Below are 24647 nucleotides of genomic sequence, written 5' to 3'. Positions count from 1 at the left end.
ATTCACTGCCCTTGCCACCCTAGCTGCTAGCTTAGAGTAGGAGTGAATGAATGAGCTGGTATCTGAAAACGTCTTGTCGAAATTCCGAAGTTTGTGGTGCTATGGGATTTCATATTGTTCCTATTCTGAAGTTATCTTTCATCCTCCATCTTTCCTTTTGTGGTATGTTTTGTGGTTATAAATCTCTTCCACTGCCATTCACATATAATCCGTGACAAGAAGGGGGCAGAGGGCCCAGATGCACTTTGGTGGCTTGGCCTCCTGTCTGGTACTTATCATAGTTTTCCTAGGAATTGTCCTTGAGAGGTCCTTGCTGCCTTGCAGGTAAGTTCAGGCTCTTTAGTGTGGCATTCAGGACCTTCCACAGGCTGACCCTTTCTGTCCTTATTTTCCACTCCCTCTTTTATTGCACATGTCCTGTGCTCTAGCTTAATGGTTTCCACTTCTGCCATTAGAATCACCTGGGGAGCTTTAAAATAATACACTGAAGCGTGGGTTCTACCCTCCAAGAGCGTGAGTTCATCTGTCTGCCGTGAGGCCTTGGCGTTGGTATTTGTGAAGGATCCACTGGTGATGCTGGTGTAAAGCCAGGCCTGGAAACCATTGACCAGCTCGGCGTTGCCCACAAAGTGTGATCTGCTGTAAGAGCTTTGAGAACAAAGGGTTCTGCAGTCAAGTTTGATTGGTACCGCATTTCCTGCGCTCTTTCCAAATATTTGTAACTAGCACTATCAAATGAAAGGTCTGAGGTGTCCAACAGCCAAGAAACCTGTTGAACTGTATGTAAGCCCGGTGAGGTCATCTGGTCAGGGGGCCCTTTACGCGTATAATACCTGTTAATGACATCTGCAAAACGCTGTGGAGAAGCTTTCTGGGGCGATGCTGCTTCCAGCCGTATCTCAGCTTTTAAGTCCATTCTTTATGTGCCCTTCTTTAATCATCTCATCCGCATCAGACCCCTGCCCTGCCCCAGGCTCCTCTCTTAGAACCCCGGTTTTACCTTCTTGAGCACTTCCCAGATCTGGAATTCCTCTGCATCTGCCTGTCTGTCCACTTCCGGCTCCCACCCCTGCAGTGTGCACTCCAGGATGGCAGGGGCTTCTTTGTGTGGTTTGCCCGGTGTCTCGGCACCTAAAGTAGGCCTGACAAATAGTGGGTGCTTGATAAATACTTGTTGAATGGACAGAAAGGCAGCCATATATTTGTGGTTTTGGCTTTTCCTAAGGTACACGTTTAAATATTTAAACTGCCTGCACAATTTAATTAAAAGCAGCTTGAAATACATTTGAACAGCAACTAGAAATACGGGAACAAACGGGGATGGTAGTGGTTTCTTATACTTTTAATTTTCTCAACCTATCTCGTAAAGTATTTAAAAAAAAGAAAAAGTAGATATGAGCCTGACTGTAGAGAGAATGCGATTTTTCTGATTCTAGAGAGGCCTTAGTCTGTGGTATAGGACTTCTTTCTTAACTTTCTAACCGTCCTGTCACAGGTGGCTTCTCTGGGCCTGTGGGAGTCACACCTATGTGAGTCATTAAGAGGGTTTGGGTGAGGATCATTGAGTGATGGCGGACTTGTGTGTGGGATACACTGCACCAAGGACAAAAGCACACAAACCCTGTCAGGAATTAGTACATTCTATGGAAAAACATGCCCCTACAGTGAGAGTATTCAGACAGGTTCCTCAGGGACGGTAGGAAGGGGATTTGCATATTTGAATCTATGCATGGATCCCAGCAATTTCTGGCCTTTGTTTGGAAGGGAATCGAATAGCGTGTTCTCTGTAGGCGTCCTCAGACTGCAGCTGTGTCTGCAGCTCCCGAAGCCCGGCTCTGACTGTCCAAGTTCTGAGTGGGGTTGGCATGTGTGAACTGCCCTGCCTGTGTGACAGTTCGTGTGTGACCTGCTAGTCCTCGAATTGCCAGGCACTGCTCTTTTTACTTCCTGTGAGAGCATGGATGCCAGTGCACGGCTCCGGCCGGCCCTTCCTGGGCTGTTAGAGTTATCACACGGCTTTACTCTGGAGATACCCTTGTGGAGATTTATCTTGACTCAGCATTTGGGGCGCTCTCCCATTGTGCTCTCTAACAAATACCCCAATTCTAGCGGGGGGGGGGCGGTGATCAGCAGTCCGGTGTGAGTAATCTCAGAAAGGAGGTTGAGTGGCATCTCCTTTTATCGTATTTCTTAAAATACCTTTTAGAACACATGTCTTGCCAAGGTTTCAGAGTGGAAGTTGGAGTCATTTACTTAGCAGTCCGGAATTGTCCAGAGTGAATTTGCATTTCCTTTTGTTACCCACTGTGATTACTTGTTATCCTTTTTGAGGAGCATGGCATCCTGAGTGCCAGAAAAGATGTGCGTTGGGAAGGTAAACAAACCCCATCAATGTACAAGCAGGTCTTCCAGATGGATAGTCCTTTACGGTGGAAGTGCTCGAACGCTTCCCAGACAGTTTCAGCGGGCCTGCAAAAGATTTTAGGAGACTCCTACCACCTAACTGAACTGCGGTTGCTTCTGTTCATTCAGCAAATATTTTTGAGTGTCTTCTACTTACCACTCAGGGGGGCTGTACACAGACGTCTCTGCCTTCACTGAGCCTGCGTTCTGTGGAACCTTGCTATTCAGGATGCTGTCTGTAGACCCGCGGCGTCCGTGTCACTTTGGAGTTTGTTAGAAGTGTAGACAGTCAGGCCCCACTTCAGGCAGAGATTTTAACAAGAATCCTGGGTGATTAGTACGCACGTTAAAGTTTGAGAAGCACTACTCGTTCGTGTAAACAAAAAGACATGGGTGATGCTGTCTGATGATTACAAACGCCGTGGAGAAAGGACTGTACTGGGCCAGAGGATGACTGGGAGGAGTCGTCAGAGGATGGGGACTGGAGATGTCTGAGGTGTCCACGGGCTGAGACTGAAGAGCCTCGGGAAGATCGGGCACCGGGACTCCCCCTCCCCCTTGTGTGCTTTATTCACCCACATCTTGTGGGTGCTTTTCCCCTTTTCTGCTCTAGGCCAGGTGGGGGCCCATGGATTCACGTGCCTGCTCTGGACCTGGTTAGCAGTGGGAGCGTTTGGCACAGCAGCACGAGTTCAAGCAGCAGAGGAGCACAACTTTGGTTTTGATAGGAACTGGCTCTTTATCAAAGTGAGAAAACAGTCTAAGCGGATGGAAGGGTATCTTGACAGTGATGACTTCGAAGACTTGAAATTTTATGTGATTGTGAGGGGCAGGGGGAAACCAATAGAGGCCTTGCTAGAGTCAAAAGGACGAGAGAAAAAGGAATGCTGAGGAATGTGGATGATGTAGACGCAGGTTTTCTGGAAAATGGAGAGAAGAAGAAAACATGCAAGGAAGTCTTCAGCCTAACGTAAGAGGATAGACTGAAAAACAGCATGGCTTTCAGTGTATAAAAGGCGGTTTATTGCTTTTCTTGGAGGTAAGTATCCTTGATGAGTGCCTGTAAGGACCATTAGTGTTTTTATTTGTCTTACTGGTTTTATTCCAATATCCGCAGTTCCTCTTTCTTTAGGTATTTCTCACATATAGTTTAATCACATAGATCATGATGGGAAAAATTAAGGTAGATGATCTTCACCTGCTGTGGGTACAAGGAATATTTGCTCCCTACGATTGCTAAGTTTGAAAATGCTTAATTGTAAGTCAGCATCCCAAGGCACCTGTACACTTAAGTCAGTAGGAAGGAGTAAGGTGAAAACAGTTGGAGAGATTGAGTGATGGATTCAGAGACAGGGAGAGAAAAGACGAGAAATCAGACAGTAGCTAGCAGGCCTTGGGCCCGAGGACATGAGCATTTGCATGGGTGTCTTAGGACTCAGAGTAATCAGGTTCTCTGACCAGTTCCACCCTGTTCCACAAAGGCTTAAGTCAGGCTCACCAAAGAAAGTCCTTTTCTTTCCCTACTCCTGACATCCCACTTTTCCCTCCCATCTTTTTTTCCCCCGGTTTCCCTGCCACTCCCCTCTGGTGGAGCTGAGTATAATCATGATAACATTGGTTACAGTGTTTTTCAGACTTGAGAACTGAAATAATTTGACCTTGTAGGAGTAATTGGACATCTGGCACAATGATTGTCATTCTTAACCTTGACAATATATCACTCTCAACATTTGGAGCTGTATTTAAACACAATAACCAGACCCAGAAGGTGTAGTAAGGATAATAGGCATCTATCTGGGATTTCTCTTAAAGACCTTAGAAAGCTCAAGAGGGGGCGCCTGGGTGGCACAGTGGTTAAGCGTCTGCCTTTGGCACAGGGCGTGATCCTGGCGTTATGGGATCGAGCCCCACATCAGGCTCCTCCGCTATGAGCCTGCTTCTTCCTCTCCCACTCCCGCTGCTTGTGTTCCCTCTCTTGCTGGCTGTCTCTATCTCTGTCAAATAAATAAATAAAATCTTTAAAAAAAAAAAAGAAAGCTCAAGAGATGAGAGGCAAGGGCATTTTTGTCTAATCGTGGCAAAAATGCTTCAGTAAAATGCAGCTTTACCTTGGGGATGGATTGGAATAATTCAGGAAACGTAGGTATCCCGTGGTCCTCTTCAGGAAAGGCACTGCCCTGCGTACTCTTGCGCTCGCATCACGAACAGCAGCACCCGTGCATCTTGTTAGGACAAACAAATGATGTACTTCAGGGTAGGCAATGAACTGAACTACATACTGCGCACTTAATAGCATACTTTGCACTTGGTAAATTAGCATAGGTATGGGTTCAAAACACAAAGCAGATTGACATTGCTTTGAGGTATTACTGTCAGTAGAATCATTGCTTTAGTTCAACTCCCTGGAGGAGGTGGGGTTTGGGTGGTGACTAAAAATTAGTTGAATATTGGCACTTTCATATCGTTCAAGGTAAGACTAATTGAGTACTCCTAGATAGTACCTCTTTCTTATTAGAGGAAGTGGGGTGATGAGAGCTTTTGAAAGTCTTAATACTTATAAAAAAAAAAAAAAGTCTTGATAGTTTGAATCAGTCCTTATTGGAAACTGATAGATGTTTTATCAAATTGATTCTCACAATGTTATCACTTCATTTATTGCTTTATTAAGCAATACAAAATATTTTGTACAAAATAAGTACCTGAACTAAAATAAAATGTAGCCATCTGGTTTACCAGCTTGCCAGCAGTGCTGACAGTACCTTTGATCTGAATCTATGCCTTATTCCAGTTTGGCTTTTTTTTTAAATACAAAAATTAGTTTTATCCATTATGTATTCTTACCTCTTTTGTAAAGTTGAATTTTGATGACAAGATAAAAACTGAGTTGTCAGTTTCAAGAAATTACTTGAGTATTTTTCCTTAGGTTTAGGCTGGCTTTTTAGTAAGTCGGAAAGGATTTCTCATTACTCCTCTGACTTTTTAATCTAGGGACAAGCAGCATCAGTTCCACAAGTTAGGCCATTTCTTAGAAAATTTGGGAGAGATCAATGAACAAATGAAGATAATTTATTTTCTGATTGAAATAAAAAATTACAGTCTTCGGTTGTGTAGAGGCAAAAGAAGGGTGAAGGACAGGGTTGCAGGATTTATTTGTACTTACTCCAAAAAGGATTTCAGATAGAATAAGAAGAAACTTCTCTTCACTTTTTTGAAGTGTTTTATATAATTGGTGAATGTATGTTCTTGATAAACACTTAATAAGATAGAGTCTCTCTTAAAAACGTTTTTGGCAAAGAAACTGCTGTAGAAAGCAAATTAATTGTGAAATGTTACTCTTCAAGAATGTTTTTCTGAAACTATAGTTGTTTGTGTTTTGTTGTTGTTTCTGGTTTGCTGCTAAAATGGTTTCCTAATGATTTGTTTCTCTGTTTTATTTCAACAATACTGTGCAGTAGTGTTGCTCCTATTTTGATGAGAGACTAAAACTCCAAGAAATATTTTTTAAACCAATAATTGCTTTTGATACATCTCTTTGATTACTAAAATAGTTATCTGTACTTTCTCTCAAGTTTATTATGTCATAAAAATAAAATTTGTTTAATTTTTTAAGGAAATCATATAGGCGGAAGTAATCTAAATAAAAATTAGATTTTTATTATATTACAACTATTTGAGGGGATGTAATTTAATTCAAGTGTAGGCTTAACCAGTTTTTTGTCTTACTTAAATGACTAATGTAATTTGTTATAAGTGATAAAGAAAATATGTATTTGATATTGTGTTCTTCAGTATTTGTTACTTTTTTAATCTAATGATTGAATTGTGGCATTCTTTTCAGTGCATGATGTTGCTTTCCCATGATGCAAGATAGTTAAAACATTTTCCAACAGTTCTTGAGTTGGCGTATGAAGAAAAAAGCAATGAAAGCTTCTTCCTTATGTTTTTCTCTTCTATTACCACTGGTCATGACGCTAGGCCACTGGCCATCTCCATTTTGGAGGTGTTAGCCTTCAGCATTCATGTGCCAAGTGTTGAGTGCACAGCCAAGGTGTTTTTATAGAATGCCTTTTTCTAAAATATTTTGCCCAGTTTGTTGTATGTGCGTATGTGTAGGGATGGTCATTTATTGGTTTTTATCAGAGGGTGGCATAGGGGAGGAGGAAATAGAATGGTAGTGAAATGAGGGTAGGAAAATAATATGCATGCAACTTATTTTTAAATGACTGTCTTGATGGGTAGAAGAAGACATAATAGAAATATCAAAAATTGTTAATGGGATTCGACAGACTGTGGCTGTAAAAACAAATTGTCTTGTTATGTTGTGGCACGAACAATCGTCCTTTTATTGGGGCCGTTCATACTATTTTGGAATATCGTGGGCATCTGAAGACAATAGCCTAGCAGTGTCTGTAAAGCCTCGAATACCACAATAACATCCAGCAGCCCTAACAGCAGTATTTCAGAATCTTGGCCTGTTTAAATGGGCTCTCTGTGAATGTACTTGCTCAGGGACGCATGAGCCACATCACCTATAAATTTGATTGGAAGCTACAGCGCTGGCATAGGCTGATGGATAGCAGATTAGAGCCCTGATTAACCATGTGATTCGAAGACTGGGAATATATTGTCTAAGCAAGATTCATCAGACGCAATCAGAATTTCAAGTGGTCAGATGAAATTCAAATGTGTATTGTGGCGTTTCCTCCCCTAGTGCTTTTCCTCCTAGGTTGCCTTTTTTTCCCCCCTCTCTTTCCCCAAAGCTGAAAAATACTTCTTTGATGAATCTGCTCCTTACCCTAAAGCTGTCTGTCTGTTATTCATCAGAAAGCAGGTCGCAGTTCAGTGAGCAGAAGAAAAGATTTTAATAGAAGCTGTGCCAAGGGCTGTAATGCATCATTTTAGGGCCCTAATTACATTACAATGACAAATATCAATGGTGACAACAGCAATAACCTACATCCTTTAATGGCTGTGCTGGAAAAGGAGTTTGGGCCCCACGCCATTAGATTAGACTCAGTTTCAAAACATAGGCCATTAGAAGTGTGTGTCCACAGTATTATTGGCTGATCACTGAAGCCCAGTGGAAAGGCCTGTAAATAAATGATGCCTCCCTAAAGCTGGGTCCTGTGGGACAAAAGAGGCAAAATTAGTTGACCATGGAAGCAGCAGTGTTTCCGAGGCAACTTTAGCTTTCAAAGTGAGGAATGACCTGCTTAATTTTATGAAATCACACACACATTCCACCCCCCTACCGCCAATTAGCCTGACCATGAAAAATCCATTGGCATGACAACTTAAAGAAATTAAGAAGTCTTTTAAACAAAAGGAGACCTATAAAGAAAAAGTTAGCAAGATCCTCCCTTTTTTTCTGTTATGTGTGTTAATATACATGAATGAATAAATAAATCAACTTTTCTACTTTACTACATTTATTTTTTAAGAAAATGCAGATTTTTGTTGTTTTTTTTTTTCACAGTTGCTCAGACTTAAAATAGCCTACGTCCAAAATTGAAGAGGCCAAATAAATACCTCTTGGTCTTTATTTTGCCTGATGAGTAAGTTTCCTTAGAGTAGTTTTTATTGCCTAGATTATGTAGGCAAACTAAAGAACTCAGTTTTCTTATGTGCCCACACATTTTTAAACCCTCCTAGCAAGGGACTATTTTATTTATGTAAACAACATAATGAGGAAAATATGCTTGGCAGATGGTTCTAAGCATTAGAATCATCAGTTTGGTCTGCCCCAAAGTGTCTCATTATCTTTTATTCTCTCCCCCTCCATCTCTCCCTACAAAAAGCTTAACAACCAAATGCCTTTGAGACGCAGTGCTTTCGGTCTGGTGAATGCTACTCTATTTTCTCGGCTCACACTGGAATTTCACCCATAACCACTGTGGTATGTCCGTCCAGGTGGAGAGTGGTTTGGTGATTCCCATTGCAGCTTTTCATGGTGGTTTAAGCATTCTTAAAGGATAGCTAAATGCTCCATGGGGCCAGTGCAGTAAATTAAATCAGGTCTGCACAGTTGGGTCCTTATTCACTGCTGCGTTATTGGTGCTGGGTTTTTGTCCACCCTGTTAGGAATGCAGGCTGGGAGGGAAAGCTTAGGTTGGAAACTTCCTTCATGGTGAATTTGTGTTTTCTCTTGACTGGCAAAGTTTTTAAGGTCCTGGCATTTAAAAGATTGCATAGCCGCAAAGTCAAAAGGGTTGCTGATGAAAGAAGGAAACCTAGATTGCACAAGGAGAGTGTCGCTGTCATTCTGGTAATGACTTAGCAAGAAAAAGAGCATTTTTGTCTTCTTATAAAATGAGAAACTGACCCTGGATGGAATTTATTTTAAGAATGTCTCAGGAATAGTAATTGCTTTACATTTTCTGCCTCTCAACACTTCTCACCTCTGCTTCACCCCATCCCATCATTTAAAATATAAGCTATTTTGCATGTATGTGTATCAGAAAACCATGTGTTTACATGTCCCATCCTGAAGTGTATAAGAAGCCATCTGATAATACAAATTAAGATGAACATCAGTGAAGCTCTGGGTAGATTTTTAAAGAAAAGTTAGTGGTGGCATTTCTTCCTTTCTTTCCTTCCTTCCTTTCTTTTTTAAACTTAGTGTAACATCCTGCTGATAGAAAATTTCTATACTTAAAAAATTATTAGAGAATAAACTCTTTATTATCGGACGTTGCTGGGACGTTGCAGATCTATAGTTCGAGAATAAGTAATGTTCCCAAGGTTAGTTTCCATATATATACACACAAATCCCTTTCTCCTAAGTATAGGAAAATTTTACCATGGTCTGCCTCTGCACAGTGAGAACCCTGGTGGGACACATTTGGATAGTTTCATGGTTGAAGAAAACATGCTATGCCCTAGCAATTTTATAACTTAAGGATCCGAGTTAATCAACTTATTTGGGTTGGTTGGGTGCTATTCTTTTGGGAGGTTGGGGACTTGAAGCAAAGGCCACAAATGTAGAAATCCAGTGAGCTACTGAGAGAAAACTGGGGTGGTGGGAAGAATGTCTCTTTACTGTCAAAACTCTAAAAACTCAAGGTTTTATGAAAAACCATATTAGAATGAACAAGGGTCCTGTTGAAGGCTTTTGAAATCTGATTTCCAGTCATGAAAATTAAATTCTTTTTTTATGTTGTCCTGGTGCTTGAAGGTTGACTTTTTAAGATGAATGCTGGTTAATAAATTGTGCTATTAATGTGGCACTGTTGTCACTGCCTCCTTTTAATGGGCTTGCTGATGAGAGTTTTCCTCTTCCTTAGGAAATACGCCAGCCAGAATATAAAGTGTGTTTTAATATCATCCTGTTAATATTTTGGGAATTTGTAACCAGCTGACTGTTCTCTTTATTGCTTTCCTTTCCTTTTTTTTTTTTTTTTTTTATGCAGGCAGAGATTGTCAAGAGGCTGAATGCTATCTGTGCACAAGTCATTCCCTTCCTGTCCCAAGAGGTAAGGCAGTTGGTTTGAGACGCTGAGCTAGAAGGTGCCATTTTAGAGGTTTTGCAGAAAAGGGATTGTGGAACTGACTCTGGCGGTGTCAGTCTCTTGGTGTTTGTATGGCACATTTCTAAGATACAGTGTTCACATTCCAACTTCTACACTTTATTAACATTCAGTGGAGTATAATTGTGTTCATCTAATGGAACATTTTCTTCTAATGAAGCAAGATTCAATTGTTAAAATATTTTGCTGTGATTGGACAGTGTAGTGTTGCTCAGAATTATGACTGTTTTTCATAATGGCATCTAATAGGGTGGATTGAAATATTGCCCAGAAGGGTTTGTTCTCCACTCTTGTCACTGGGCATTAAGAGTTGGCAGAAGACACATCCATAGAAAGTGCTTTACGCAGTAAACAAACTAATGTGACTTTTGGCTAGCTGCTTTAAAAAAGTTACTCATTACCTGCTGAAGTCTTCACACTGTATGTGTACTTGGAAGAACATACACGGGAGGGACTCTTGTGTCCTCAGTGCTCTGAGTGCCACAGACTTCTTACATTGCCAGGGCCCGTCGTCTGGCTCACCTGCTTCTCGCTCACCAGCAGTGGAAGCATGCACTGTCTGCAAACGTGTTCGTGTTAGAATGAGAAGGTGCATTTCTCGTGCATGGTGGCTTCCTTGTGGCTTTTTTCCCCCTCTTTTTGTTTGCTCGCTTGCTTTTGGTCATTACAAAGTTTAGGTGAAAGTGCTAAAAAGAGATCATTTTTGCTTCTGAATTACTGAATCCGTCATTTGCTCAGGTAAAATCAGCTGTGAGAAGGCAAGAATCTAACTAATGGAATATCTGTGTGTCTCCGTCACCGAGCTTTGTGGTGTGGGCTAGAAGGCACCGAGGCACTTTCCTCCTACCCTTCACTTCTTTAGGATGTTGTGGCATTGCATTCCAGAAGAGCTGTCCGTCTGCCTGCCCGCCCGTGGGCATGTGCTGATGTGAGCCTGCAGCACCCGGGTATTTGAGCATGGGTGTATATTATAGATCATGTGAATTCTTACGTGAATTCTTACTTGGTTTGAACTGGGTTGGATCTCAGTAACCATGGGTACCTTTCATCAGATATATATCCCACGGAGGTGCTCATTTTCACAAACCATGGACCTGAGTTAACATCCTGAATTCAAATGTTCTTCTGGACTACAAACAACAATGGGGGAGCTGTCTTTCTCGCCCTTTAGCTGTGACCACAAAACCACTACCCACTGTAGCCCCATTTGCCTATTTCTGCTCAGGATTTGCTTGTGACTAGATGGGGTGGAGGGATGAAGGGAGAGTGAGGAGGCCTGTTTGCATTTCTTTAGGAGGCCGGGCCACGCTTGCTTTGCCCAATCCAGACCAGCCTGTGTTTGTTCTTAGTTGACACCGCTCTGCTTTATGGAGATGGGAAGCATGTGTATGTAACCCACAGAGCTGTAACCAGGCTGAGGTGTTACACCCCAGGTAGAGGGAAGAGTTTGAACTATTCCTGGGGTGGTATTAGACTTGAGGCCTTTGCAGGCATAGACCCCCGATCTATAATCACTGGTGTAGCTTATTCCCATGGCATTTTTGCAGGATCTGTGGGGTTATATGCAGAAGTGGAAGGAGGTCTTGAGGGTGTTGGTGGAGATGATTTGCAAATAGGTTGTTTTCCCACGAGTTGTGGTGTTTGTGCGAGCAGGCCCAGTAGGAGGAGACTGTGTAATGGTAGTGGTGCCGAGCAAGACCCGACTGGAATGAATTGGCTAAGGAGGTTGTACCCCACAGAGGAGAGCCACGGGGAGATACTCGCAGCCCCGTTTCTCTGCTCGAGGCTGGGAAGACAGCATCATGCTCTCACCACTTACTGTTTATTTCCCCGATACTTCTGACGTTTCTTGGTTGAAATCCTTGATTTGTGTGTAATGAATGACGTGTCATGGTTTTCTAAATCCTGATTCTGTGTATATCTTTTCTTCTGCTTACTTTGGATTTAATTGTTTCTTCTTTCAGTTTCTTAAGGTGTGTGTCTGTCTTTTAATGTGTGGGCCACAGACATGTTTGTTCCTGCCCAGCCCAGGCCTCTGATGTTTTGTGTCTGAACATTGCCCACCTCGTTTCATCTTCTGGGCATTCTGTGAGCATCAGACTCCTCGCTTCTGTCCTGAGGCCAGATGGACCGTAATCTGGAGGGAGGGGAGGAGGCAGGTTATTAGAGGAAGATGAATTCTATTTCCTGTCTCTTCAGAGGCATGGAAAATCACTCTTGCATGGCTGCAAGCGTCACTCGGTGCCAGGACTGAAGGCTCTTAATCTGATCTTTTAACACCGGCTCTCTGTGTGACAGTCTCACTGCCAAAACGGCAGCTGCGGCGTTAGAATTTATTTTAAAACGTTTTTATTTAAAAATGCAATGATTGTATTTAGAAAAAAATGAAAAATATTCCCTGGAGACTAGTACGTGTAAGGTACAGGACACTGGTTGGAGGGATTTTTTTTGGAATTTGACAGGAACGGGAGGTAAATTCACACACTTGTAGAAGCCCGTTTTTAATTTGCCCCCATGTGCTTGTTAGTGTACCTGCTTAATACTGCTTGTGGTCAGTATGCCACGTTTCCTAAAATTTAAAAAATACACATATAATACTGAATGACAACTATTAAATAAATTTAGTTTTAGGTGCCAGGCTTTTTTTGGAAATAAGTTGTGTAATTGTAGTTTAGAAGTACTTAAAGTATGTCTATGTATCATAGGAAACAATCACAGGAACAATATTTTCCTGGTAGATTTCACAAAAACATTTTTTAGAATTATAGCCCCTATATTTTAACGATGTGCTTGTTGCACTCATGTATGACTGCTTCCGAAGTCCCAGGCATTAGACAAAGATAACTGCCAACTTTTGTCATTAAAGCTAGTATAACATACAGTTCTTCTTTTTCTTCTTCTTCTTCTTTTTTTTTTTTTGAAAAGGGAGGGTGAGGCACGCAAGTGGGAGCGGGAGGGGCAGAGGGAGAGAGAATCTTAAGTAGGCTCCATGCTCTGTGCGGTGCCTGATGGAGGCTTGATCTTGGGACCCTGAGATCATGACCTGAGCTGAAATCAAGATTGGGATGCTTAACCGACTGAGCCACCCAGGCACCCCTCACATATCGTTCTAAAAATTTTGTAGGATCCCTACCTAATACCAGAATTTAAAGAAGCCTCATGAGTGAATCCTTACCTGTTTGAAGCTGGTTTTTTCTCCCGCTTTGTTTTGGCTTTTAGGAATGTGTAAGACTGATCTATATTCTGTTGCCCTCAAGTTTCTTCTTTAAAAGGCAAATTTCACATAGTAAGTGGGAAGTTCTCTCTCCTGCTTTGGGTCTCCTTTGCAGGAGAGGAGCTATAAATAATCCACTCCCCGTTGGCAGTTCCGTAAGCAAGAGATGCCAGAATGATGACAGTTGGATCTGGGTCGAGTCCTGGCCTCCCTGTTACAAATTACGGGGCTTACTCTAGCTAAGTAAAGCTGGGTGACCTTTTAGCAAGTGGTTCGCCTCTGTAAGCCTCAGTCTCCTCATCTGCACATGAGGTTAGTTGCAGCGTGCGATGCGTACTTGGGATTACACGCGTGCGGCGTGGCGCCCAGTCAGCGCCTCCTGATGTTGGGTCGGGGCGGTGCCTGCTGCGGCAGTAGCAAAGCTCAGAGTTTCCTTTTTGAGAAGACCTGGAACCAGCCCTCCCTCCCCTTTTCACTCATTGCCTTTGCAAGAATGAAGTAGTTCTCTTCCTTTCCTATGTCCTTCTTATAGAGGGAAAGTGTAAGTTCAAACTGAAGTCAGGGCTGTGAACTAGCTAAAAATCTCAGGGAGGCATATTTGGTAGCCCCAAGGGTGATTGTCTTCTAGCTCCAAAAATTAATTTTCCAGTTTAGCAAACACCTGTCTCTCCCCAACCAGCAAGCCAATATCCAGACGGTGATAGCCCTTCAGGGTGTTCAACCGGTAGAGCTGACCTCTGAAGGAACAGTGGTTTGGGATGTGGTCTCTGTTTTGCCCATAAAGCTATCTAGAAAGACAAACTTCTCAATCCAGTTGGTGACTGGCTCTTTTCCAAGTATCTGGTTGCTTAGCTGAAGTTAGTTTTGTTTTTACATGTAGTTTATGGACAGACTCTCTTTTTTCATCAGTGATTTCAGGTTATATCTTATAGACCCTTCGACCTCATGGGTCCTCAGCCACGTTGAAGGATGCTAGTCAGTACTGCCTTGCCTCCACTCCGCCCCTCCCAACCCCCAACCCCTGTTCCTTGTCTTGAGTTACTGAAGTGGAGGCAGAACTGCTTTACGACTGGAGGAGGAGCCCTGCCGACTCGTCCTCTCAGAGCCCAGGCAGAGTGATGGCAGAGCCCCCAGCCCTGAGGCCTGGGCTTACCTAAGTCAGCACCTATTTCTTCCTTGTATGTGAAAATATTGATTTTATAGGGAATAAAGAATTTAAATCATTCTTTTGACCACATTTAATAATAGTCCTCTGGTCATTAGAAATTTTAGGGTATAAAAGGGAAATTAAGAGTGAAATTTTTATGCCTTTTATTTTTATTCTTGTATTTACCTAGGGAAAAGAGCATATTCCAACTTGAATGCTTTCTAGTGCACATTTAATTTTAACTCAAAACTTGGTTTTTATTACACTGTTAGCCTATCTAATGAGTAGAACCAAATAGTGTTTTCCTCTAGAATTCTGCAGATTTCCGTTGCATTTAAATAGTAGAAAATAATACACAAGTACATAATGGTGATAATACGTGTTTATTTAAATTCCAGTGCCAATAGCAAGAATAGCTATGATACCTGACTTTCTATTTTGGAGATGCTGTAAATTTGGTCCTTTTAATTTGATGGAAAACAAACCCCTTTTATGATAGGAGATACGAGTGTATCTCAAATGGTGGGGGTTTTTTTTGGGTACCTGGGTTAATATGGTACTGAATTGCTCTGAACCACATTTTGCATGTATAGAATAATTGTAAAATGGAAGTTGAAAAATGTGAGCAGTCACTTTCATACGGTGCCTCAGGGAGGAAATGAACACAATACAGTGGTTGCATGCACTGATGGCAGTGTTCTCGCCTCGCCTCGTAATGGCACCCGGTTAACTCATCTTACTGCTTGTTAACTTTGTAAGGAACCAGTGGCTTGTGATAACATGGTTTGATGGAGGTGAGCTTGGCTGAAATCACCAGAGATCCCCTGATAAGTATGCGGTGACACCTGCAGGACTGTCTTCAGAGATCGTTCCTTAAACGCCAGCAGCCTTCACAGGACACATCTGCGTTCCAGTCAGGGCCGTTTTGTCAGTGCTGGTAATATGTTACGACAGTGCTGTGTATCTTAGGGATGTCCTGAAGTGACTCATACACCTAGATTGGGGCTTTAATGGATTTTGTCCTGTTTTTGGATTCTCACATTGGACCACCTTTCATTTAAAATGTGTTTTTTTCTCACAAAACTGAATGAGGCATCAGGGGGCATAATCCTGTCCCGTGTTCCACGGTTTGGCCAATTGACTTGTTCTATGTGACCATGCATTTTAGTGACAGTTGCATATTTGGCGAGATCCTTACGGTGGCATTGTGGCCTGCTTGCCCTCAGCAAGTAAATAATTCTTGGGAGGGAGAACTTCTCCGCAGGTTTCAATGTAGTCCTCCTTTCAGAGGCAGCAGTGCCAACCCTTACCTATATGTGTCGAAAAAATTAAGGTGCTTTTGAGAAACCTACTCATTTCTTTGACTTTCAGTTAGGTGGTGATTGGATTATTACTGGAGCTAAGCTTTAAAATACTTTAAGTAGAGCTTATAATGTCTAAAAGGGTAGCCATAGCCATGTGTGGCTATTTAGATTTAAATTAAAATTAATCAAAGTTAAATAAGGTTACAAATTAAGGTTCCCAGTCACATTAGCCCCATTTCAAGTGCTCAGTACACGTATGTGGCTAGTGTGGAAGCTCCCGACATTGTAGAAAGTTCAGTTGGAAAGCTGGGACTTGAGAGCTTATTGGACAGGTCAGGCAAGAATGCTCGGTCCTCATGCGGGTGAGAGCAGAGATGGTCAGTAGAAAAAAGCCTTGCTCAGCACTTCCCAAGCCTCAGTACCAAGTTTCACCGCTAAAATTGTTTGGAAAACCCTGCATACATATTCACGCTCTGAGATTTGAAGCTCAGAGAAGACCTGCCATTTACCAGGTATTAGCCAAATTACACCCGGTCGGGTTTTTTTGTTTTAAGTAATACCTGATTTCTTGTGGGACTAACATTTCTTGGGATACCATTAGGAAAGGCTGATTTGAATTTAAAGCTTATCTAGGCCAGTACACTTGGTAGAGTTGCCGAAAAGAGGGTGAGTAGGATTTTAGCCTGACTTACTGGACATGGAGGGACACTTCACTCAGATGTGACCTGCTTAGCCATCTCTGGAGTATTCTGTGTCGTCACCGAGAGCACAACCAAGGAGTGGCCAATGGATGAGTGGCCTAAAGCCAGTGGCCTAGGGATATTTAACATGGGATAGAGAAAGTGAAAACATACATTAGGCCATTTTCATGTACTTGAAGTGCACTCCAGTGGAGGAGAATGTAGAGGCAAATCTGGGTCCAGTGGGAAGACATCAGGAGAGGTAGATTTCTAATCAATATTAGAGCCCATTATCCCCACATAGAAAAAAGCTTGTGCATGAGGTAGTGAGTTCCCTTCCGGAAGATACGATCAAGCAGACTGACGACTACTTGGTAGGGTGTGACAGAGGAAACTCCTCCGTTGGATATAGTAATGGCTTTTGGCCTGTGGTTGATACTACAACCTCAGCCTCCCAGTCCACTCAGTCAGGCAGCATTTAGAAATCTGTAGGCTTTTGGAAGGGTGGAGAGTCTTTTATTGGTCAGTTTGTTATAGTGCTTGGGGCACTACTGCCATCTGGGTCTCCTGATTTCTAAGGCCTTTACTAGTTCTGAGTGAGTGGCTTTTTATGTACATGTGGCTAATGAGTCCTGTGAGCAGAAAGGGCATTTGGTCCAGGGTCAAGTTTATCTTTCACCCTAGAGCATTGCATTAGCCTTCTACTTGTTCTCTCTCCTGTCTGGCTCACCTCCCTGTCATCCAGCTTCTTTACTGTTCTTTACTATCCCAGCTCTATCTCACTAACATGCAGAACTGATAACACTCAGCTGCTTTAAAATTAAAAAAAAAAAATGTCTTACCCCAGGGGCATCTGGGTGGTGCAGTTGGTTAAGCCCTCCGACTCTTGGTTTCTGCTCAGGTCACGATCTCAGGATTGTGAGATGGAGCCCCATGTCAGGCTCCATACTCAGCATGGCGTCCGCTTGAGATTCTCTCTCCCTCTGCCCCTCCTGCTTGTGTGCGCACGTGCTCTCTCTCAAATAAAAAATTAAATCTTTAAAAAAATGTCTTACCAGGATAAAGTCCAAGTTTTCTGCGTGTTGTGCAAAGCCTGTCAGTGTTGGGCCTCCTCCTGCCTTACAGATTTCACTTCCGCTAGTCCGAGGCTCTCTGGAGTATGCCTGGGCCGTACCCACGTGACTTCAGGCGCTTGCCTTTGTTGTTCTTTTTGTGAGTCCTTCTTCCACTTTAAAGCTTCGCATATGTGTTTTGCCATGCCCGAGAAAGCTTTCAGTCCCACCTGGCTTTGTCTCTCCCCACTTTTCCCCTTACCCTGTCCTTCTCCTACAGCCATCCACGTTCATTTTCTTCCTTGACAGATAAGCTCCTTTCTCCTCCAGGGACCTTGCCCAGGCTCTTCTCTGTGCCTGGGATTCTTTTCTCCTTGCTTCATCCACAGAACTCTTGCACATCCTTCATGTCAGTTGTTGGGTCAGCTTCCATAGGGAATCTTCCCTCAGTCCTAAAGATTCCATTAGATAGGTCCCCAGTAAGGGATTGCGTAGCATCCTGTAATTTTCTTCATGGAAATTATCCTCCAGTTGTGATATTACCACCCTCGTGAGTGTTATTCGTTCACCGAGTGTCTTGTTCATGACTGTAGTCTTAGTTCCTGCCACAGTTGCCTGGTGCACAGTAGTTTCTTAATAAATAATTGAATGGACGAATAAGAAAACAAAGACTTTCCTGATGCTCCAGGAAGTATGCTGGGCATTCCTTCCTATAACCTCTCCTGGTATTAGTTTATGTCCTGCTTTCCTATATAGTGTAAGATGCTCTGTGTCTGCGAGTTCTTTGAGGAGTAGTGGGGCCATTATCCCAAGTGCTTACTTTTTCATGTCACATGTCAGGAACATTAATGTCGTTCATTATAAAAATCCTACTTCATTTTACACCTCTACCTTTAACTACCCACTACCTCTTTACTTACCCCTATCAATAAGGGAGGTAAGGGAGAGGGAGGGTATTAAAAAAAATCCTAAGTTGTAATGTAGAGGTTTTTTCCTTGTTTTTATTGGAAGTACTACATCTGATGCCATGCCCTAAAGTGTTGGCATGACAGGGATGGTCATTGTCATCTCTTCCCCAGTTCATACAGTAAGTACCTGTTATACACGTATTAGTGATTTGTTAAGGTCTGTTTCTCAGCAGGCTTTGTTGGACTTACGACTTCTCTCGTTTCAGTCTCTTTCTTGTTAAAAAAATTATTCCCAGGACCTTTCCTGAAAAATGCAAAAAATAATTTTATGATGAAAGTTAAGTAGGAAAGTGATTTAATGTATAGAATTTCATTTTAGGGCCCCCCATCCATGCTCATATTCCTTAAATCACAGTATTTAATTGAGATACAACTTACACATCATAAAATTCGTTTAAGTGTGTAATTCAATGATTTTTAGTAAATTTACAGAGTTGTGCAACCATAATCACATTGTAGGTTTTTTTTTTTTTGAGGGTTTCTTTTTTAAAATTATAAATTGCAGTGTACTGGTAGAACAAGTTCAATCCGGGCCCCTATGTGAGGGAGCAGTAAGAGGCCATAGGACTGTTGCTTTCTGCAGATTGCCTGGGGCTAGAGTGGCTGTCACCACTTGTGGTGAGGTGGCAGAGGGGAGAAGCAGGAAGTGGGAGAGGACATGAGATGCAGGGTGGAGTGGGAGGAGAGGAACAGATTGGGGAAGGGGAAGAAAAGGGGAAGAGATGGCAGATGTAATGGGAAAACCATCAGGGTTCTAAGGAGATGTGAAAAACTTGCTGTATTTTCTCAGCTTATTTGTTAAAATTGGAAATGGAAAAAAAATACCACCTTTGGGTCAGTTTATGAGGATTTTGGGCTTCTTCATCGAGTGTTCGTTTTTTTCTTCAGTGATCATTTGCCCCTTCTTTCCTGAGGTGTGATTCTTAGAGTGTTATTGACGTGGCTGAGTGAGCAATGTCAGGGTGTTTCTGGTGCTTGCAGAGCACACTGGGAGGAGGCATTCTTTGCCTTAGGGAGCTTCTGTTCAAAAGGTCCTTAAACAGCAGATGATTCACAGTTGTAAGCAGAAACAGGGAAGTAAAATCCTGAACTACAGGTAGAGTTCAGATGTGGTATTAGCTCGTGGCCACTGTCATGAGAGGAAACGAAGGAGCTGAATCATGACTTCCCATTGTCATTTTAGCTTTTTACCAAGAGTTTCTATAGGAACATCAGACGTCAGTGTTCTGGTTCACTGCTGTGTTTCTGGTTTTCTCAGTAAATGCACTTGATTTTAACGCTGAGCCAGAAAGATATCCCCACTGCCCTAAGGCATCTTTGCCTATCTTGGCAGTTGGAGTCCAGGTTATGAAGCAAGAATTGAACAATCTTCATGGTAGAATGGCCCTAACTAGCTGTATTTCCTGCATGTTTGTCTTAATAGAACTGTTCTTTGAGTGCGTAAGATAAAGTAGAGGATATTTCACTAATATTGGAAATATTTCAGTAATATACAGAAATTGGACACAGTAAGAACTTAAGAAGGCTTTTGTTGAACCTAATGGATACATGAATGGAATGAATGATATGTGTGTTGATGTGTGTTCGTGTGGTTGTTTGGCTTTCAGTTTCTTGAAGTTTTGAGCAGCTGTTGTTGAATGTTGGAAAGCGAAAGGTGGAAAATCCGTTACCAGTTTCTGTCCATATACTCGAGTATTAGGAAAATCCCAGAGTCGTCCTACATGTTGTCCATTTTCTCTGTTGTCCAAGTACTGCCATTTTTCACTACTCTGATAACTAGATTGCTTTACATCTACACATGAACTCTGTGCTTGTAGGTTAACATACTGGTTAGGGTAGCTTCGAGGAGAAACTGCTGTTACTGGCCACTTTATGGAGCATGCCTCTCTGTTCCTTCTAGTGTCTTTATAAATCTTTAGGACTTTTACTTTCTTCAAACAGAGAAGGAAATGAGTTATTTCACTCTGGGAAATGTTTTATTAAAGAATAAGAGAATGGACGGAGATACCTAGAAACACTTTCAGGGCACCTGGGTGGCTCAGTCCATTAAGCGTCTGCCTTCAGCTCAGGTCAGGATCTCATGGTCCTGAGATCCTGGCTTCCTGCTCAGCGCCCTGCTCAGCGGGGAGTCAGCTTCCCCCTTTGCCCCTCTCCCCCCACCCTTGTTCTTGCTCGCTTTCTCAAATAAAATCTTTTAAAAAAACGACTTTGGGATTGTTTCTTAAGCCCTTGCTTTGAAACTCCTAAAATTAAGAGAAATATCAAAGTACCTAGTTTAACGTTCAGAGTTTATTAAAAGCTCAAAATGCAGTGATCTATTTGACATTTTTCTTTCCATTAGATTTAGGCACAAAATGCACATTTCTATTAGGAAATCAAGGGTGAAAACGCCGCATGTGGATAACTAAAGCAGTTTTCTTTTCCTCACTCCACACCCCCCCTCTAAGTCTACACAACTGGGAGGTGGAAATATTGGTCACCCTAGTTAATCGCAGTAACTGTGTATATTTGAGAGTTTGGGAATGTAATACCAGGTAGCTCAAGGGGAATTTCGTATATAATTGATGGCTTAGCTTTTTGTGTGTATTAAGCAGTATGCTAGCTAAGCTTCATATTCACTTCCAATCAGCGGAGAAAGTTAGTTACATTCATCAACTAGGATCAGTCAAAACAAGATTCTTCCTAGCCACGCAGAGGAGTGCCTGTCTCATACACAGTCTTTTTGGCTCCTTCATTCATGAACCTAGTTGAAAAAAGTCCACGGGAGACCTGTTTTGGACCAGATTTGAGAATGTAGATGCTGGAGGGTTCAGCTGTACTTGGGTGAGGATAGTACTTATGTCTTGGAGGTGCTCGTGCACTGGCTGGTGGATGTGTAGCAGTGAGCGAGCGCCTCCCTGCAGAGACTTCGTGCTGCTTCCTTTTGTTAATATCACACAAATGACCGATACTCCGTTCTCGCTCATTCTCTTTAGAACCGGATCCTGGATAGAGGGAGGGATTTTCCTGTACTATCCATCCTAGTTTTTCCATAAGAAAAATAAATGAAACGTGTAGGTTTTAGTTTTCTGTTGCATGTAAAAGAAACACCCGAAGTCCTTAGACTTTACTGATAGTGAAAGTTGCGCGTTTTTAATCGCTTAAATATGCAGCCCTTCTTTTTTTTTTTTTTTTTAAAGATTTTATTTATTCGGCAGAGACAGAGACAGCCAGCGAGAGAGGGAACACAAGCAGGGGGAGTGGGAGAGGAAGAAGCAGGCTCATAGCGGAAGAGCCTGATGTGGGGCTCGATCCCAGAACGCCGGGATCATGCCCTGAGCCGAAGGCAGACTCTTAACCGCTGTGCCACCCAGGCGCCCCCATATGCAGCCCTTCTTGATAGGAATTAAAACATGAACACTTCCCACCCTTTCGGAAGAAAATAAACGTTTAATTCTAAATGGCCTTCTAGTGCTTACTGTAACCGCTCTCAGGAGAAATTTTGAAAATAAGTACTTCTAGGAAATACTCTCAGACTTTTTATGTAGATGGCAGACAAAAGGGGGTACAAAGAAAGCAGGTGGGGGATGGGTTGCCTTGTCGTGTTTGTTAGTATTCGTGGAGGATGCTGGGCCACAGGGCACCGCTGACGGCAAAGTGAAGTTTAAGCTGCTTCTACCAGTTGTGGGGGTGCAGTGCAGTTGGACGCCCAGCACTCCTCTGCAGTAGAGACCCACATAGACCCTAGACATCGGTCAGCCACCGCCTGGGGCTTTTATTTGAACTGTGGAGACCCTCGAATCCTGTTTTGCATGTAATCGGAGTTAGAGGACGCGTTAGGAAAAGCTGTTCTTGCCTGACTAGAAAGCAAATAATTGTATTCTGTTTCTGATCTTCATTTTATAGCACCAGCAACAAGTGGTGCAGGCTGTGGAACGGGCCAAGCAGGTGACCATGGCCGAACTGAACGCCATCATTGGGGTACGTGGCCTTTCCGTTTTAGCTCTGATCTTAGTGTGTGTCATCTGCTCGCTTGCTCTCTCTCTTTAAACTTTGTTCCAGCCGAAGGGCAAAAGGCAATAGAGGACCACAGAGTGAAACTCAGCACTTCGCCTTCTGTCTCAGGTGAAGTTCCATGGCTACCTCAGAAACTTTGCATCACATTCTCACCAAGTCCCGTGGACATGTTCCCAGAAATTCTCCCCTAAGGAGACTAGACAGTTCTTTTTCATAACATTTCTTTCCTTTGCAATCAGCTCCTGTTGCGGGCCTAGGTCTGCAAAAAACATGGAGATTGCCCTGATGGTAAAATGACCGTACTTCTCTCATCTTTCCGCAAATACAGAGTACCTGCATACCGTTTTGGGAGAAATAAAATGTGCATTTTTGTATCTCCCAGCTACTCTTCCTCCCCTGTGGTGAGTGGTTCTTAAGGGCTAGGTGTCCATTTGTAGTAGGAGTACTAGATGAAAGGTGTACCTTTTGGCACAATCAGTGGCCCAGTTAGGAAATTCTTCCTGGTGATGGTAGCTTTAATGTTGCATAGAAATCCCGCTGGAATTCATAGGTTTGGGCAATCACTCCAACTCCGCTTAGATTTTTGTTCTCCCAGATGAAGGTAACAAGTAATAAAATAAGGTGCTAAAACTTAAGGGATAATAAAGGTGAAAAATCTTAGCTGAAAAGAGCACAATATCACATCTCTATTTATGCAGCTGGTACAAGCAGTTCCTTAGATTATTCTAATGAAGACAGCACAACTATACTTCCCTCTCTCGGCTCCCTCCCGGAATACTTTCTTTTGTGTATAGATTATACACAAAAGTCTTTTCTCTTTTTTCCCCCCTCAGTGTATCAAACACACTTTGAAATGCTAATTATTCCATTTACTTTCATTAAAATTCAAATTGCTGAGTGAAGATGCGGATAAGGGTCGCCTGATAATCAATCTGAAGTGAAGATATTGCTTCAATTATGCCTCTGTCTTTTAACAAGGAAATCACAACTCTGGGATGACTGGCGGTGGTGGAGCCATCGTCTGATTGTGGCTTGTTTTTTAATGCGCTATTTGGAGCTCTGTTTTGTGGGCCTCTGACCACAAGAAAATACCGGTCGTAAATTGGAAGACGTCATAAATGGGAAGGGGCAACCTTTATTTCCTCAGAAGTGCGCCCTTGGAAAGAAAGGCCCAGAACCAGCCGTGTACACTCATCTGTGGTACACTTTCAACGCTCTGGGTTTGAGGGAGAGATGAGAGAGGAATACATTTCACAAGTAGTTTTTATTTCATAAAACTCCAGAAAATAGTGGCATGTTACATTTTTTAAAAAGTTGAAAAAGCTTTAATTTTCACGTGAGTTATGTACGTCTATTCCAGCCGTGTTTGCCTGAAGCACTCATACTCGCGTTGGGATGTGTTTTGGTTACCAGACCTCCCGAGGTCACCGGGGACAGAACCTGCATTTCTCACCCACTTCACCACCGTCCACTGTTGAGGGAGAGAACGGGCGCGGGAGGACTGACAGGGGAGCCTGCTGGGTCCTTTCTGGCTTGTTAGTGTTCATTGTTTGTGCGAACCGCTAAAACACGAGGAGCCATCCTACCTTAGGACTGGTTGGCAGCCGTTTCTCCGGGAAACAGGAGGCTGTTTTGTTCCTTTTTCCAGTCTTATTAGTTACTGTCTGTACAGTGGAGAGATTAATCTAAATCAAAAACCCATTATTTTATATTGGATGTTGCTTCAACATAGGTGGGAAGATCTAAAACTCAGAACCGGTTCCCTTCCCTTCACACATCAAGTATATTTTTAATGCTGTTTCATATCTATTTCATTTTACATATCTTGTTTTGAATGGGATGGCAGATTTCCTTTTCTCAGGGAAAGGGTGATTTATTAGACCGTAGCCAAGTTACGACTGACATATTGTATATATATGATTTAATTATTAAAATATAGCAAATTTAATTTTGTGCCCTAAAAAACTTACATGAAGAACTAACTCAGTAGAACCGCGTGCTATCAAAGCAGCACGTGTGTTTGTGGATCTGGTGGGGATTCCAGATTATTGGTGTCTGAGCAGGAAATGGAGTCACAGTCACATAATCTGACTATTCTGAAAAAATTGATTGCAGAGATAGAAAAACAAACCCAGCAGCTTTAGGGAGCCACAAACCAAGTGAAAAGGAAGAGCCCCGTTACAAGCTCACTTGATACATTCCTACTGCTGCTGTTCTCTGTGGTGTAGTGTCTTTGTCTGTTTCAGCGCGTGATGCCTCCTGTCCAGTAGTTTTCACTTGTCACATTGTGTAATTTTCAGTGCACCTGCTCTTCCGTGTTGTGAGGTGTGCCTTTTTGACTAGCTCCCAAAAGTGCT

At 42.5% G+C, this 24647-nt stretch overlaps 1 protein-coding gene across 9 annotated transcripts in view; it reads left to right on the top strand.

Moving 5' to 3' along the window:
* Nucleotides 1-24647, top strand: part of LOC103663284 (TLE family member 4, transcriptional corepressor) — a 139135-nt gene that overhangs the window by 24624 nt on the left and 89864 nt on the right. For 4 of the 9 annotated variants that reach the window (XM_040620215.1, XM_040620214.1, XM_040620217.1 and 1 more), the window contains exons 5-6: nt 9813-9875; nt 22180-22254. In XM_040620215.1, coding sequence (XP_040476149.1) covers nt 9813-9875; nt 22180-22254 — 138 coding nt within the window. The remainder of the gene's footprint in view (nt 1-9812; nt 9876-22179; nt 22255-24647) is intronic. The other 5 variants (XM_040620219.1, XM_040620218.1, XM_040620220.1 and 2 more) reach the window with 2 other exon arrangements.

Source organism: Ursus maritimus, unplaced genomic scaffold (assembly GCF_017311325.1).
Source record: "Ursus maritimus isolate PB19 unplaced genomic scaffold, ASM1731132v1 scaffold_34, whole genome shotgun sequence".
Lineage (NCBI taxonomy): Eukaryota > Metazoa > Chordata > Mammalia > Carnivora > Ursidae > Ursus > Ursus maritimus.
The sequence above is the reverse complement of the archived record's forward strand: the minus strand, read 5'-3'. Positions and strand labels throughout refer to the sequence as shown.